Source organism: Cucurbita pepo, chromosome 10, assembly GCF_057944985.1.
Source record: "Cucurbita pepo subsp. pepo isolate OVF chromosome 10, ASM5794498v1, whole genome shotgun sequence".
In the NCBI taxonomy this organism is placed as follows: domain Eukaryota; kingdom Viridiplantae; phylum Streptophyta; class Magnoliopsida; order Cucurbitales; family Cucurbitaceae; genus Cucurbita; species Cucurbita pepo.
This window is the reverse complement of record NC_141807.1, coordinates 7,074,117-7,091,840: the sequence shown is the minus strand read 5'-3', so window position 1 is coordinate 7,091,840 and position 17,724 is coordinate 7,074,117. Positions and strand designations below refer to the sequence as shown.

Here is a 17,724-nt window from a genome sequence, read left to right as displayed (position 1 = left end):
AGTTATATCAACCTAATGAAATCATCCCATGATAGACGAAACGCTGACCAGCGTTGACCTCTATTTACGCCGTTCTCCAGATAAGGTAGTTGGAACCATGCGTTAACTTACGCCCGACTACTCAGATCAAAAGCTGGAGGAGACACGATCACACATTACATGCTAGAGACAACGAGAATAACACGCGAGAGGTAGCACTGAATCCCCCCTTATAAGCAGTGTACCGCACAGAATCATGCAGGTGGACTCTAGTACAATCGGTATTTGGCGTGTGGCGTATCCTCTTTTTGGAGTGGCTACCCATCACTCTTTTTGGTGTGGCGGATTATTGGTTTTCTGTGTAATATACATTGTTAATTACCTACAATTCCTATTACCGGGAGACAGGAAAATGAAATCGGAGAAAGAAAGAAAAAGAAAGAGGCTTTCCTTACAAGAGCGGATATAAATTCATAAAAAAATAAATAATATGCGGAAAGCCTCTTTCTTTTTCTTTCTTTCTCCGATTTCATTTTCCTGTCTCCCGGTAATAGAAATTGTGGGTAATTCATTCATATTGCTTAAGTCACCAATCCAATTAATCCAGAATTTCGAGTGGGTCTCCAATAGCGTACATCCTTAACATGGATTTTAATATTTTTTTTTATTACAAGTCTTAAAATTGGGTTTAAATTTATTGAGTCAAATTCTTTTAAAAAGAAAATGATTTAAATCCAATGAAATGATGGGCCGAACAAATTTTTGTAATGGGCTTGGAGTAGTGTTTGGGCCACAACCCAGCCCAAAATGGGAAAAATTTTAAAATTAATTTATAAAAAACTGAAGGCTATGTAAAAAAAAAAAAAAAAAAAAAAAACCACCTACCATATACATTCAAACAAATTATTAAAAACAAAAGCAAAGCCACAAAATAAGAACCAAAATAGGGAAGTCCTTCAAGATATATGCAAAGGAGCGTGAGGGATACGCGCTGGAGAAATTATGATGGGGAACAAAATCTTATGGATCTTTACAACACTCACTTTCAGGTATTATTAATGAGACCCATAAATCCAGGAAAATAATTCTCATCAAAAATTTTAAAAATTTAAAAAAAAAAAAAAAAAAAAAAAAAACTTGAGAGAAACAAACAAAAGAAATATGAGGGCAAACAGAGCATCAACGACAGTACCTCCACGCCCCCCGGTTCCTAGTGAGAGAAAAACTAAGCGAAAAGAGGAAAACAGGAGAAAACAAGATCCACCTCGAACCTCTCTTCTTCATCTTCAACCCTTTTGCGACTCCAATTCTTCATAATCCATCATCCACCCCCCTTGTTCTTCATCTCCTTTATCTTGATTTTCAGAATCATCGTTGCCCGTCTTCCATTTTCTCTGTTTTTCTGTGTTCTTCTGATTCTGCCATGGATTTTTGTTTCTGGGTTTTGTGTATTTCTGTTGATTTGTGTTGCTAATCGTGTTTATTGACTTGGGTTCTCTTTAGTTTCTGGAAATTTTTGCTCTTTTTGGTGTTCTTCTTGAAAGGGGGTTTCAGTTGTTGACCAGGAGGAAGAACTGTGAAGTGGGTTGGAGTTTGATTGGGGAAATAATGAGGGAAGAACACTCCAATTGGTTCTCGAGATGGGAAGAGGAGCTTCCATCTCCGGATGAATTGATGCCTCTTTCTCAAACCCTAATAACTCCCGATCTAGCTTTGGCTTTTGATATTCAGAATTCCAGTAATACCAGTCCGCCCTTGCCCTGCCCATCTCCCCCGCTTTCGAATCCTCTCCCTGGCTCCGGCAATGGAATTGCGCCCCCCAACTCGGCGGATTTCGGTGATTCCGCCGATTTGGGTTCTGGTGCTGCTAGCGACGAACCGGCTCGAACCCTCAAGCGGCCGCGTCTCGTTTGGACACCTCAACTCCATAAGCGATTCGTCGATGCTGTTGCTCATTTGGGTATCAAAAATGCCGTCCCCAAGACCATAATGCAGCTCATGAGTGTCGATGGCTTGACCAGAGAGAACGTTGCTAGCCATTTGCAGAAGTACCGCCTCTATCTCAAACGGATGCAGGGCTTGTCCAGCGGCGGTGGTGGTGGTGGTGGTGGTGGGTTGGTTGCTTCCTCGGACCCCACTGACCATTTGTTCGCTAGCTCCCCAGTCCCACCCCATTTGCTTCACTCAGCTCGCTCCACTTCAGACCATTTCTTGCCCTTTGTTCCAATGGCCACTTTACAGCAACACCACCATCACCAGCAGCATATGGCTGCTGCTGCTGCTGCTGCTGCTGTCGCCGGGCATCCACAGCTCCAGCCGTCGTATCATCGACAAGTCGGGCATTTCGGGTCGCCCCCAAATGGCCAGTTTGAGCATCCATTTTTAGCTAGACAATCCCAACCAGTCCATAGAATGGGTGCACCAGTGCATAACTCAATCCCTAATTACATTGAGGATTTGGAATCAGCCAATGCCAATGGTGGAAGAAAAGTTCTCACCTTATTCCCTACTGGGGAGGATTGAGAGCATGTTCTATTCTAATTCTTGTGGAAATTGGTATAAATCTCATATGGGTCTGATCTGAAACTCTAAATGTTATCTTAGTTGTTCATTAGCTCACTTCTTTTACAAATAGGTAGAGACACATCCCTTATCCTGTTCTTTGTTGGTTGCTATCTATCATACCGGATGATGATCGGTTCCTCGTCGTGTGGCTCGAACGGATAATAATGGCATTAGATTTTTGTGGTTGCAGTTGTTTCTTGTGTAATCATCAGGATGGAAAGGGTTGATAGGTTGCAATCCAAGAACCAGTTGATGATGATTGGAGCAGACGTGATATCTATGTATCCTTAGGTCAGTTTTCTGCACTTTGTATATTATAAAAGCTGAAAGAACTCATTAACATGTGATGGTTGGTGTATTGACAGTGTTATATGAACATTTTTATGTGATCATTTTGACATCTCAGTTAATCAATCCATATTTTTAATGTTCTTCCTCTATGATCCAAACAACTTGGATGTTGTTTTTGTTGTTGTGTATGCCTATGTATTAATAATAGCTCTAGCACCTTGAGTTTGATGAATACTTTTGTACGCGATTACCTGCTGTTAAGAAAACTCGAGCGTAGGTATCCTAAGAGGTTTTCTAGGTTCAAATCCTCGTACCCTGTGTGATACAATAATCTAGAAATGAAAAGAAATGAAATGTGAACTGATGGGTTCAAATCCTTCCTACCCCGTGCGATACAATCATCTAGAAACGAAAAGAAAAGAAACATGGACTGATGGGTTCCATGCCTAAGCGAATGTTGTTTAAGCTTGCTGTTGTTAGGCCATGACCGTGTTTTGGTCGAACCTATGATGTACTAAGCGATATCAGGCGTTGCGTATCATAGATTATTTGACAAGATTGTGAAGTGTTTAGATTATATGTGGAAAAAGTGAAGTTTGTTTCAGTTGGTTGAATCAGATTGGGGAGTGATATGGGTTCATGTGGGGTAGGGGGGCCTTAGTTTTAAGGGGTGCCCTTTATAAATAATGCCTTGTTAATAATTCTTACTTTATCAAGCTTTTTTGTTCATAGTTGACTACCAGTTTTTCTGTAATAATTGTGCCCTTTATAATGGAGTTGTCTTCCTATGTATGCCTGAAGGAATTAAAATTATGCTCTTTTTTTTATTTTATTTATTTATTTATTTTTTATTTGGTCTCCATAAATGCTTTCAATATTATTGACTAAATTATTAATAAAAGTACTTTTTATGTCTTAAAAAAGTACTTTTGAATTTTTAAAAGTTTTTAATAATAATCTTTTTTTAAAAAAAAAAAAATTAAATAAGTACTTTTAAACTATGAAATAAAATTTCAAAAGAATTTCAAAATTATTATTTTATTTTTGAAAGGGGTTTCAAAAATATTAACACCTTTAAAGATCTTGTACAACTTTAAAAAAACTCTAAATTTTACACACAAAAAAAAAATAAATAAAAATAAAAATAAAAAATACCCTTATCGTTACTATATGGATGGAACCGTTAATACCATATTTTAAAATTACCAAGTAGCATTAATACTCTAAAACTTGGATACGTTAAAAATGTTTTTATAGCCAATATCGAAGAGATATGATTTATAAAGTATATATATATATATATATTTTTTTTTTCGTCAACATTTTTTATAATGGCTACTCTCTCATCACCATTTAGGGTGGGTACTTTTAACAAACATTTTCATGGTATCAAAGCGCTTTCAGTTTAACACTACTGATACTTTTTTCTCTATGGCTTCTGAATCCTCTTATCATCTTCCTTCTTTCAACACTCTAATTCATATGATCACCATCAAACTTTCTTTCTCCAATTATCTTCTTTGGAAAAGCCAACTTCTTTCTCTCCTTGAGAGTCAAGACATGCTGGGCTATGTTGATAGAATTATGGTTCCACCACCTCGCTTTGAACCAAAAACTTCCTCAACATTCCACCACAAATATTTGGCGTGGAGAGCAGCCGATCAACGACTTCTCTGTCTCCTGCTCTCCTCTCTCACTGAGGAAGTCATTGCTGTTGTCGTTGGTCTCTTCACGTGATGTTTGGCTTGCGTTGGAAACTACGTTCAGCCATCATTCGAAAGCTCGTGAACTGAGACTCAAGGATGACTTACAGCTGATGAAACGTGGCACCAAACCTGTTACTAAGTATGCTTGTGCCTTCAAAACAATTTGTGACCAACTTTATGCCATTGGCAGACCTGTCGAGGACATTGATAAAGTGCACTGGTTCCTTCGTGGACTCGGCTCCGATTTTTCAGCTTTTTCTATTGCTCAGATGGTTCTCACCCCTATCCCCTATTTTGCAGATTTAGTCTCTAAAGCTAAAAGTTTTGAGTTGTTCCAGCGCTCCCTTGAGTCCTCTGACAACACTCCTACAACATTCACAGCCACTAATCGTTGTCACACTCATGGAAGCCACCCTGCTTCCTCTAGCAACCAGCGAGGTCGTCCTTATTCCCACAAAACAACTCTTCCAATCGAGAACGAACCCACTCAGGTTAGGGTCGTGGACCACCTCACTGCCAAATATGCTGCATAGAGGGCCATTATGTTGATCGCTACAACCAACGGTATGTTTGACCCGATTCTTCTCATGCTCACGTTACTGAAGCCTTCAACACGTCATGTTCTATTGCTGGACCCGATATTGCTGATTGGTTTCTGGACACAAGGGCTTCAGCCCATATGACTGCCGACCCATCTATTTTGGATCAGTCTAAAAATTACACGGGTAAGGACTCTGTAACCGTAGGAAACGGTGCATCTCACCCATTACCCACACCGATACTCTTTCTCCTGTTCCAAATATTCACTTATTAGATGTCTTGGTTGTCCCTCATCTCACTAAAAATCTTCTTTCAATAAGTAAATTAACGTATGATTTTCCTCCCTCCGTTACATTTACTAATAATCTTCTTGCTATCCAGAATCGTCTAACAGGAAGGGTGGTGGCAATCGGTAAAAGAGATGGAGGGCTATATGTGCTGGACCGCGACAACTCTGCTTTTATTTCAGTCCTTAGAAACAAATCTTTACGTGCTTCATATGATTTATGGCATGCTCGCCTGGGTCATGTGAATCATTATGTTATTTCTTTTTTAAATAGAAAATGTCATATTTCTCTTACGTTTTTATTGCCTTCTCCATCACTATGTAATACTTGTCAGCTTGCGAAAAGTCATCATTATCTTATTCCTGCAATGAACGTAGGTCGTCTCATGTATTAGATCTTATTCATTGTGATCTTTGGGGTCCTTCCCTCGTCAAATCAAATTTGAGTTTTCTTTACTATGTTATTTTTATTGATGATTTTTCTCGATTCACTTAGCCTTACCCTTTAAAATTTAAATCTGATTTCTTTGATATTTTTCTTCAATTTCAACAATTTGTGAAAAATCAATATTCTTCTCGTATTAAGGTATTTCAAAGCGATGGAGGTATCGAATTTACTAGCACTTGTTTCAAAACTCATTTACGTACTTCTGGCATCCACCATCAACTCTCTTGTCCATATACACCTGCTCAAAATGGTCGTGCTGAGAGAAAACATTGTCATGTGACTGAGACTGGCTTGGCCCTTCTCTTTCACTCTCATCTTTCTCCTCGTTTTTGGGTTGACGACTTCAGCACTGCAGCTTGTATTATCAACCGGTTGCCTACTCCACTTCTTGGAAGTAAGTCACCCTTTGAACTCCTCTATGACTACTCTCCGCATTATGCAATTTTCATCCCTTTGGGTCTTTATCCCTACTTGCGTGATTATATACCTAACAAGTTTTCTCCCCGCAGCATTCCTTGTATTTTTTTGAGTTATAGTCCTGCTCATAAAGGGTTCCGCTGTCTTGATCCCGCCACCACTAAGCTGTATATCACCCGCCATGCTCAATTTGATGAAACTCACTTTTCTGCTATTCCTAGCTCCCAGGCCCAACCTCTTTTCTCTCTTCTTATTTCAAATTTCTTTGAACCACATCTTTATCATATTTATTCATCCCCCTACCACTTAATCATCGCACATTCCTCTGACCTTGTGGATGAATTTTTGCAGGTTGATACTTCTCTTGCAAGTTCCACTTTGCCACCCTTGACTTCTGATCCGACATCTATTGAACCTACCGTTGGTTCCTCTTCTTTGGGCTCTCATCCTATGATCACACGAGCCAAAGCTAGTATATTCAAGACTCGTCATCCAGCAAATCTTGGTATTTTGAGCTCATCTGGACTTCTTTCTGCTCTTCTTGCATCCACTGAGCAAAAAGGATTCAAATCTGCGGTTAAGAATCCTACTTGAGTTGCTGCCATGGATAAAGAAATTCGAGCTTTACAACAAAATGATACTTGAACTTTGGTTCCTCGCCCTGCCAAATCCGACATCGTGGGCTCTAAATGGGTGTTTCGTATTAAATATTTGCCTGATGGATCTGTCGAGCGTTTCAAGGCTCGTCTTGTTGCCAAAGGTTATACTCAGGTTCCTAGTCTTGACTACATTGACACTTTCGTTGACAAAGCTACCACTGTCCGTGTTGTGTTTTCTATTGCAGTCACAAATAAATGTCATCTTCGACAACTTGATGTCAAGAATGCTTTTCTCCATGGAACTCTTATTGAACGTGTTCATATGGAACAACCTCCTGGGTATATTGATCCTCGATTTCTCACTCATGTTTGTCCATTAAAGAAAGCCCTCTATAGCTTAAAGCAAGCTCCTCGCGCCTGGTTTCAACATTTTAGCTCATTTCTTCTCACACTTGGTTTTTCTTGCAGTCGCGCTGACACATCTCTTTTTGTCTTTCATCAGCAATCTAACCTTATCTATTTGCTTCTTTATGTTGATGACATTATTGTTACCGGCAACAACTCATCTCTTGTTGACAGCTTTACTCGCAAGCTTCATCTGAGTTTGCTACCAAAGATTTGGGTTCTCTTAGTTACTTTCTTGGTCTTGAAGCTTCACCCCACTCCTGATGGTCTTTTTATTAGTTAGTTAAAATATGTTCGAGATATTCTTACTCGTGCTCAGTTGCTCGATAGCAAACCAATCCACACTCCCATGGTTGTTTCTCAACACTTGACTGCTAATGGTTCTCCTTTCTCTGATCCTACTCTCTATAGATCTCTTGTTGGTGTCCTTCAGTATTTGACTATTACGCGTCCAGATATTACCTATGCTGTCAATTTTGTCAGTCAATTCTTGCATGCCTCTACTGCAGATCACTTTCTTGCTGTCAAATGTATTCTTCGCTATGTCAAAGGAACACTCCACTTTGGTCTTACCTTTCGTCCATCCACTGTTCTTAGTACGTTAGTCGCTTATTCGGATGCTGACTGAGTTGGTTGTCTCGATACTCGTCGTTCTACATCCAGTTATTCTATTTATCTTGGTAACAATCTCGTTTCTTGGATGCCAAAAAGCAACCTACTGTCTCACGCTCCAGCTGTGAATCTGAGTATCGTGCTCTTGCCACAACTGCTGCTGAACTTCTTTGGGTTATGCATCTTTTACATGACCTCAAGGTTCCTATTTCACAGCAACTCTTACTCTTATGTGACAACAAAAGTGCTTTTTTTTTAGCTCTAATCTCGTTTATCACAAGCGGGTCAAACATGTTGAACTAGATTATCATTTCCTTCGAGAACTTGTTATTGCTGGCAAACTTCGCACACAATATGTACCTTCCCATCTCCAAGTTGCTGACATCTTCACAAAAAGTATTTCTCGACCTATATTTGAATTTTTCAGATCCAAGCTTCACGTTTGCTCAAATCCGACGCTCAGCTTGCGGGGGTTAAAGATAGTTGACCGTTTATTATAAGGCAAATATCTAGATATTTTCCTTACTGCTTATCATATCTACCATTTTATTAAAGGCAAATATATTGTATTCATTTATTATTCTTTCCTTCTCTTGTTCTTCCCATATTATTTGTAATTTACCATATTTCTCTATTTTGTAAATAATTATAAATAGGAGAACTCTGACTGTCATCTGGGTGGGGTGGTTTCAACTACTATTTTTAAAGGTGAATATTTTTTAAACATAGGACTAACAGTAAACATAATTTTTAATTTTGCAAAAAAGTCCGAAGATATTAATAATTTTCTTTTGAAAGTTTAAACATAGAATGAATGGTTTTCATCTTAAATTAACCCTAAGAATATTTTTCTATTCTCTGTACCCTCTCTTGTTGTACATACCTGAAGTCATCAATAAAAAAAAAAATTCTTTTAGCCAGAGATCTCCTTGCAATTATCTCTATCTCATTCTTTGTGTTCATCTAGATCGAGCGTGTGCGTCGTTGTGTGATCCTAACAACTGGTATCAGAGCTAGGCAAAATTCACCACGATCTGTGAAGATGGAAAGTTCAAAGATTGGAATTGAGAAGTTTGATGGATCCGATTTCGGTTTCTGGAAGATGCAGATTGAAGATTATCTGTACCAGAAAGATCTTCACGAACCTCTGTTGGGGTGAAGCCGGATACCATGACCACGGAACAGTGGAAGCTCAAGGATCGACAAGCCTTAGGGATGATCCGGTTGACGCTATCCAGAAACGTGGGGTTCAACATTATCAAGAAGACAACGTCAGATCTGATGAAGGCGCTGTCGAATATGTACGAAAAACCGTCGTCTATGAACAAGGTGTATTTGATGCATAGATTGTTCAATCTACAGATGTCTGAAGGTGGACGTGTTGCTGATTATAAGTCAACTGAGTTCGGTAGAAATTAATTTCGAAGATGAAATTAAAGCGTTGATTTTGATGTCATCCTTACCCGAGTCATGGGATACTGTTGTTGCCGCAATCAGCAGTTCCCGAGGATCTGATAAACTGAAGTTTGGTGAAATTCGAGATGTAGTTCTCAGCAAAAGTATTCGCAAACGAGAAACTTGAGATTCATCAGGCAATGCTCTCAGTGTTGATCGAAGGGGAAGAAGTAAACTGAATGGCCCAAACAAAGGGCGATCAAAATCAAAGAGCCGAGAAAAATTTCCAAATAGACCGAACGTAACGTGTTGGAATTGTGGAGAAAAAGGTCACTTTCGGACAGTTTGTACAAGACCAAAGAAGAAACAGAATCACAAATCTGGAGATGATGATGATTCTATAAATTCAACAGAAGACATTGGGGATGCTCTAATCCTCAGCGCGGACAGTTCGATTGAATCCTGGATTTTGGATTCAGGTGCATCTTTTCATTCGTCTCCAAATAAAGAGTTGTTCCAGAATTTCAAGTCTGAAAATTTCGAGAAGGTGTATCTTGCCAACAACAAAGATTTGGAGATTAAAGGAAAAGGAGATGTCTGCATAAAAACTCCGGTAGGAAATTAGTGGACATTAAAGGATGTCAGATATATTCTTGCTCTCAAAAGGAACCTGATCTCTATTGGTCAGTTGGACAACACAGGTTATGCAACAAAGTTAGGGAAGAGTTCGTGGAAGATTATGAAGGGTGCTACGGTGGTAGCACGTGGCTCAAAATCTGGAACCCTATACACCACTGCAGGGTGTATGAGCATAGTTGTTGTTGCTGAGAGTGCTTCAAATTCAAGTCTACGACACAATAGACTTGAACCTATGAGCGCGAAAGGAATGAAGAGGCTGGCTGCGAAAGGAGTTTTAGAAGGTCTAAGATCTGTTGATGTGGGTCGTTGTGAGAACTACGTTATGAGCAAGCAGAAACGAGTTAGCTTCACAAGGACCGCCAGAGAATTGAAGAAAGTGTGGTTGGAAATGGAACCAGATGTGGAGCAAGGTTCCAAGACCACGAAGCAAGTGGGAGTTGAGCTTGAGTTGCAGGGAAACTCACCTAGTGATGTTGTAGCAGATACCCAAGAAACTCCTGAGACTACTGCTGAGGAACCAGATGTGGAGCAAGGTTCCAAGACAACAAAGCAAGTGGGAGTTGAGGTTGAGTTGCGGAGAAAATCACCAAGTGATCTTGTAGCAGATACTCAACAAACTCCTGAGGTTGTTGCGGAGGAATCAACAGTGGAGCAAGTGACACCTGAACTGGTGTTGAGAAGATCATCCTGTACTATCAGAGTACCAGATATGTATGTACCTTCATTACACTATCTGTTGCTGATGAAAGGTAACCACAACCCTTTGACGAGGCCCTACAGTTGGAGGATACAACCAAGTAGGAGCAAGCCATGGATGATGAGACGTCTAGGCTTCAAAAATACATTGTACTGAGGCTGAATACGTGGCAATACTTGAAGCTGGAAAGAAGACGATATGGATGATTGACTATCTGGAAGAATGGGCAAGAAGTAGCACGAAGATATTCTTTACAGAGATAGTTAGAGTGTCATACAGTTGGTGAAGGAACCCGGTCTATCATTTCAAGAGAAAACACAGAAGACGATACCATTTCACTTGCAGGTTAGTGAAAGATGGTGATGTGTTTGGAGAAGATAGAGGGTGCGAAGAATCCAGCAAACATGTTGACAAAATGTGTTGATGTTGGAATATTGAGGTTGTGCAAAGCCTCAATTGATATGGTGCCATGAAGACCATGAAGATGCTCATGGTCATTTGAGAATGAAATTCTTGGTTGACTAGATCAGTCTCCAAGTGGGAGAATTGTTAGGTTATGGAGCCTGATGCTTATTTATAGCTTGGTCAACGGTTATATCCGGTAAAGCTATATTTGGTAAAGCTATATCCGGTAAAGCTATATATGGCAAATAGCTATATATAGTAAATGGTTAAATCGGGTAAAGCTATATATAGTAAATAGCTATATATAGTAGATGGTTAAATCTGGTAAAACTATATATAGTAAATTGAACTATATATATATCCAGTAGAGCTTTGAAATGTACTTTTCTATTCTCTGTACTCTCTCTTGTTGTACATACTGAAGTCATCAATAAAAAAAAATCCTTTTAGCTAGAGTTCTCCTTGCAATTATCTATATCCCATTCTTTGTGTTCATCTAGATCGAGCGTGTGCGTTGTTGTGTGATCCTAACAAAATGGGGCTCAATCCTTGGGCCTGAGAAAGACTTAGGTTATGATTGGATCGTAAAAAAAAAAAAAAAAATTGTTTATTAGAGAAACTTAAGGTGAAAAATGTAATTATAGGAATAAAACGGTGTTTTGACCCAATTACACTTACGAAGAACCCGAGAAAGATTGACTTACTTATAATGATTATATCAATGGACATAACTTACCCTAAATTGCATGAGAGTTCAACTATAGGCCGATAGTGAAAATAATTATAATTGATGAATTAAAAAAAATTAATTAACTTTTATCCTAGGAGCTTATAACATATAATCAAATGCAACAACCAACCCCGGGAAATAGTACTTCTAAATTAAAAAACTTCACTTTTATCATTGTTCAAAGGCTTTAAGACCATGCATGTATGCTCACCCATCACTTACTCTTAATTCAAGATAAGAGAAGGAAAATATTAGATACTAAGAAACAAACTTGGCCTTCTTTTCCAAACCTAATAGCACATGAAATTTCAACAATTTCCGAGCAGCATAAAATTTAAAAGCAACTCAACTGGAACCTCATCAAAGTAGAATGAAGCAAATTTATGAACTGAAGCCTTAAGCTCCTGAGTCGGGGACTTTAAACTTTGTTAAATTGAGATTTTTTTAACACCCCAAGTCCAATCGGTACAAACTCACACTTCTTTATGACAAGCATCCTCTTAACTTTTAGAAGTTCCTATTTTATTGGAAATTTTAGAGTGCGATTTTCAAACCGGTGCAAGAGTAAAAAAATGCTCGGGACACATCTAGGACTTAGGAAAATTAAAAAGAAATTGTGATTTAATGGAAATATCCGATCAAAGTCAAATGGGAACAAAGAGGTAATTTTGCCACACACAACACCTAGAGGGGGTCTCGACAATATTGCAAAGAAAAAAAGAAAAAAAGAGAAAAGAAAAAGGAGAGAGACAAAGAAAGATAAAAGAGGAGTTATGGTTTAAGAAGAAGAAGATGGAGGGTACTATGCTCAAATCGGAACATAAAAGCACCTTCAATGTAAGGTCGCACTCTAAATCTACTCACAATCCTTATGATTATGCTATTACCTTATTGTTTGCTATACTGACGGATATGCACTTTTTGAAGGACAATTTGATCGTTGCAGCCTTGTCAGCCCTCACCATTTCAGGTCGAAAGAGGACTGCAAATAGACATGACGGTCATAGACATGATAGGCAATTTCTTAGATGTTTAGGTTGCTGCGAACGGACCGTGGATCAGTATAAGGAACCGTGCCCCAAAATGCAACAAGGTTAATGAGGGAGAGTGTTATGTCCTACATGGATGTTTTGGGTGTGGCAAGCAAGACCAGTTAGTTGTTGACTGTCTCCGCAGAAAGGCACCTAAGGTGTACCGACCTACCGCTCAGAATCAGGGAGATTGAGGAGGTTGGCAACAGCAGCAGGGGCAAGCAGTAGCCCATGCCATCAAGGCCAAGATGGCTGAGGAACCCGCCACTGTGGTAACAGGTACGCTATCCGACTTTGAGCATTTAGCGTTCACTCTATTTCACTCTAGTTCTGCACACTCTTTTATTGCTGTTGGATTTGCTGAGCAAGAATTGTTAGGATTAAAACCTCTAGAAAATATACTTTTGGTATCCAAATCGTTAAAGAAATTGCTAAAGGCACTGATAGGGTGAAGGCTAGAAGAGTAATGGTATCTGATGGGGAGTTTGAGACTGTCTTGATTTTGCTAGCCATGGTGGACTTTGATATTATTTTGGGTATGGACTGCTCGAGTGTGAACCAAGCTATCATTGATTGCGAGTCTCGAATGGTAAACTTCAAACTTCCATCATGGGAGAGCCTGGTCTACAGGGGTCGTCAACTAGGGAGACCCTAAGGGTGATCTCGGTGCTAAGAGCTAGAAAGATGATCCATCGTGAGCAGTGGACATTCCTAGCCAGTGTGACTGTCAATGGGGGAGTTAAGCCCATAGTATTCTTAGTTCCAGTGGCTAGAGAGTTCGAAAACGTTTTTCCTGAATACCTACCTGAGTTGCCTCCTAGTAGAGAAATTGATTTCAGAACAACATCTATATCTAAGGCACCGAACAGGATGACACCTGCTGAACTTAATGAACTAAAGGAGCAAATTAAGGAGCTCTTCGGCAAGGGGTTTATTTGCCCTAGCGTCTCACCCTGGGGAGCCCCTGTACTTTTTGTGAAAAAGAAGAATGGGATCTCGCGCGTGTGTATAGACTATCGAGAGCTGAAAAAGTCAATATAAAAAACAAGTGTCCCTTTTCAAGAATAGATGACTTGTTTGGTCAGCTGCAAGGGTCGTCTGTGTTCTCCAAGATAGATCTGAGGTTGGGGTACCATCAATTGAGGATTAGAGAAGAGGACAACCCTAAGACAGCCTTTAGAAGTCGCTACAGTCATGACGAGTTCACAATTATGTCTTTCGACCTCACCAATGCCCCTATAGTTTTTATGGAGCTTATGAATAGGTTGTTCAAGGATTACCTCGATTCCTTTGTGATTGTATTCATTGATGATTTTTTGGTGTATTCCAGAACTGAATCTAAGCATGAAGGTCACTTGCGAATAGTTCTGACTATGTGTGAGAACTTACCAATTGTATGCCAAGTTTTCTAAGTCTGAGTTTTGGCAGTGGGAAGAAGCATTTTAGGACATGTGTTCGGAAGAGGGGGATATACCGTGGATCCAGCTAAGATTGTCTGTCATGAGATGGCCTAGACCAACAACTGACAGAGGTAAGAAGCTTTTTTTTTGCTTGGTTGGCTACTAAAGGATGTTTTTCCAAGACTTTTAAATAATATCGGAAGCGACTCAGTTGACCAAAGATGAAAAGCCCTTTGTGTGGACTCTAGCGTGGGAAGAGAACTTTCAAGAGTTGAAAAGGTGGTTAGTGACTGCTCAAGTCCTTACCGCGCTCGATGGAACGTGCAACCTTTTTGTATATAGTGACGTCCAAACAAAGGAGTTAGGTTGTGTGCTTAAATGGAGAGAGATGAGCAGAAAATGTAGAGGGAGTTGAGAGAGAAATGGAGAAAAGAAAAACCGTGACTGGAGGGAGAGGGAGAGAGAGAGATGGGAAAAAAGAAAAAGAAATTGGGTGAGTGCACAGAGAGAGAAATGTGCGGCACAGAGAGTAAGAAGCTTTTTTTGCTTCGTTGGCTACTGCAGGATGTTTTTACCAGACTTTTAAAAAATTGACTCAGTTGACTAAAAATGAAAAATCTTTTGTGTGAACTCCAGCTTGTGAAGAGAGCTGCCAAGAGTGTGAAGAGAGCTGCCAAGAGTTTAAAAGAGGTTGGTAACTACACAAGTCCTCACAGCACCCAATGAAACATGCAACCTCTTTGTGTATAGTGATTCCGCAACGAAGGACTTGGGTTGTGTGCTTATGCAGAATGGGAAACTAATTGCGTACGCCTCTAGACTATTGAAGAACTACAACTACCCATGACTTGGAGTTAGCTGCCGTGGTGTTCGCACTGAAAATATGGCGACATTATCTTTTTGGGGGGAGAGAATCTGAGTGTACACATACCACAAGAGCCTTAAATATATGTTCACCAAGAAGGAGTTGAATATGAGACAAAGGAGGTGGCTCAAGCCGGTGAAAGATTACTATGTTGAGATCTTTTATCATCCTGACAAGGCTGATGTGGTAGCCCACATCTCTGCGTTGTTCACCCAGTAAAGCAAGCTTAAAAAACGAGATCCATAGAGTTGTGATTAATATAGTGGTTAAGAACATTACTGCATAACTAGCTCAGTTAACAGTACAATCCACACTCTGTAAACGCATTATTGATGCACATTCTACAGATGTGCAACTCCACGAATTTTATGACACCCATGAGGCTGAGATAGTTGAGGAATTCTCAATTTTGTCTAAGGAAAGGCTCTTATGGTAGGGACGTCTGTGTGTATCTGGCGATGAGGAAATTCTTAAGGAGATTATGTCTGAAGCACATGACACGTTCTATATATTCCACCTTGGTAGCGAAAATATATCAGGACCTGAAGAGTAGTTATTGAAGGCCAAGAATGAAAAAAAAACATCACATAGTTTGTGGGACATTATCTAACGTGTCAGCAGGGTGAGAGCCCTAAGACAACGCACTGCAAGGTTGCTGCAACCGTTAAACATACCCTAGTGGAAGTGAGAGGAAGTGATCATGGATTTCATATCAGGTTTACCTAAGACTCGACGAGGTTTTGATGTGATCTGGGTCATTGTCAATAGAATCACCAAAACAGCTCACTTCATCCCGAGTAAGAGCACATTTCGAGTAGATCGATGGACTCTGTTGTATGTCTGAGAAATAGTCCAGTTGCATGGGGTGCCTACATCTATTGTACCTGATCCCGATGCTAGATTTACATCTCATTTTTGGATGAGTTTGCGGAAAGCCTTGGGTACCCAATTTCATGTCAGTACAGCCTTCCATCCTATGATAGATGGACAAATAGGGAGATTGAACCAAGTATTAGAGGACATGCTCACGGCGTATGATGGATTTTGCTGGTTGTTAGGATGAACACCTACCCCTCATGGAGTTTGCTTATAACAACAATTATCAGACAACGATTCAAATGGCTCCGTTTGAGGCCTTGTATGAGAGGAGGTGTCAGACACCAGTGTTTTGGAAAGAGGATGAAACTCAACAACTTACAGGACTGGAACTGATTCAAGCCACCAACGCGGCAATCCAGAAAATTAGATCAAAGATACTTCCTACAAAGAGCCAACAAAAGAGCTACTCAGACACTCAAAAAAATAATCTCAAATTTACGGTGGGTGAACATGTTTTCCTGAAGGTAGCACCCATGAGAGGGATGTTGAGGTTTGGGAAAAAGGGTAAGCTTAGCCTCAGGTTCATAGGTCCCTTCGAGATCCTTGAGAGGATTGGTGCTGTTGGCGTACAGGTGGCGTTGCCACCCACTCTTGCTGCTATGCACAATTTTTTTCATGTATCCATGTTGAGGAAATACATATCGGACCCCACCCACATCATTAAGCACAAAGTACTTCTACTTCGAGAGGATCTGTCATACGAAAAGGCCTGAATCCAAATTTTAGCTCGAGATGTCAAACAATTACGAAACCAGGAGATTCTCCTTGTCAAAATCTTGTGGGATAACCATAGATAGCGAAGCTACATGGGAAGGTGAGGATGACGTTAGGAAGTCTTACCTCAAACTTTTTTAGGAATAGCCAACTTTCAAGGATGAAAGTTCCTAAGGAAGGTTGTTGTAACACCCCAAGCCCAACAGGCAAAAACTCACACTTTTTTATAAAAAGCATTTTCTAACTTTTACAAGTTTCAAGATTTTATTGGAGGGGTTAGAGAATTATTTTCAAACGGGTGCCAATGGAAAAAAATGCTCAGACACATTAAGGAGCTTGGAAAAATTTAAGGCAAATAAGTAATTTTTTCCCACAAACACCTTGAGGGGATCTTGACAGACCTGCAAGGAAAAGAAAAGAGAGAAAGAGAAAAGAGGAGTTAGGGTATTTTAAGAAGAAGAGGAGGCAGGAGGGTCCTAGTTCAAATCAGAACATCGAAGCACTTTGAATCAAAAGGACTCCCTCCAGATCTACTGAGAGGTTCAAGAGGAGCGATCTAAGCATTTACATCATTCGTTTCCGGCAAGAAACGAACAAGAACAAGAGGTAAGACTTTGGCCTCTTTTGTTTCGGGATTTCGCCCTAGATCTGTGAGTTTTTGATGATTTAGGTTTTAATAATCAATTATAATACTTTAGGTGAGAATTCTTAGCAAGTTTGGAAGGAAACTTGGCCAAAACAAGTGTAGGAAATTGAATATGAGAATCGTCCAACTTGAGTAAAAAATTAAGTTTTTGTAATTTTCAAACTCATTTCTTGAGGTCTATGTGTATCAAAAAAAAAAAAAAAAAAAAAAAAAAGCAAGAAAAATATATATGGTTAAGTGGAATTGAGCTTGAATTCTTGTGAAGGAATCGAGTTAATTTGAGTTATGGATTTGAAGATAGAAAAAATCTAAAAATTAATTTGAGTTATGGATTTGAAGATAGAAACCAAAGAGACATGTGTTGGGCACGCAGCGGAGAAATGTACCCAAACGCGGCATGAGTCCAACCAAATCCTACTGCCAATCTCTGCACGTCAAGTGTCATGCCTAAAAAATTCGAAGGGTAAGTTTGCAT

At 39.7% G+C, this 17,724-nt stretch overlaps 1 protein-coding gene and 1 pseudogene across 1 annotated transcript; both read left to right on the top strand.

Moving 5' to 3' along the window:
• The first annotated feature begins 1,125 nt into the window (after positions 1–1,125).
• LOC111803349 (transcription factor MYBC1 pseudogene) lies at positions 1,126–2,984 on the top strand (annotated as a pseudogene).
• A 13,102-nt stretch (positions 2,985–16,086) lies between these two features.
• LOC147790513 (uncharacterized) lies at positions 16,087–16,602 on the top strand. The gene has a single exon (XM_087127617.1). The coding sequence runs from the start codon at positions 16,087–16,089 to the stop codon at positions 16,600–16,602; it is 516 nt and encodes a 171-aa protein (XP_086983743.1).
• The last annotated feature ends 1,122 nt before the right edge of the window (positions 16,603–17,724 follow it).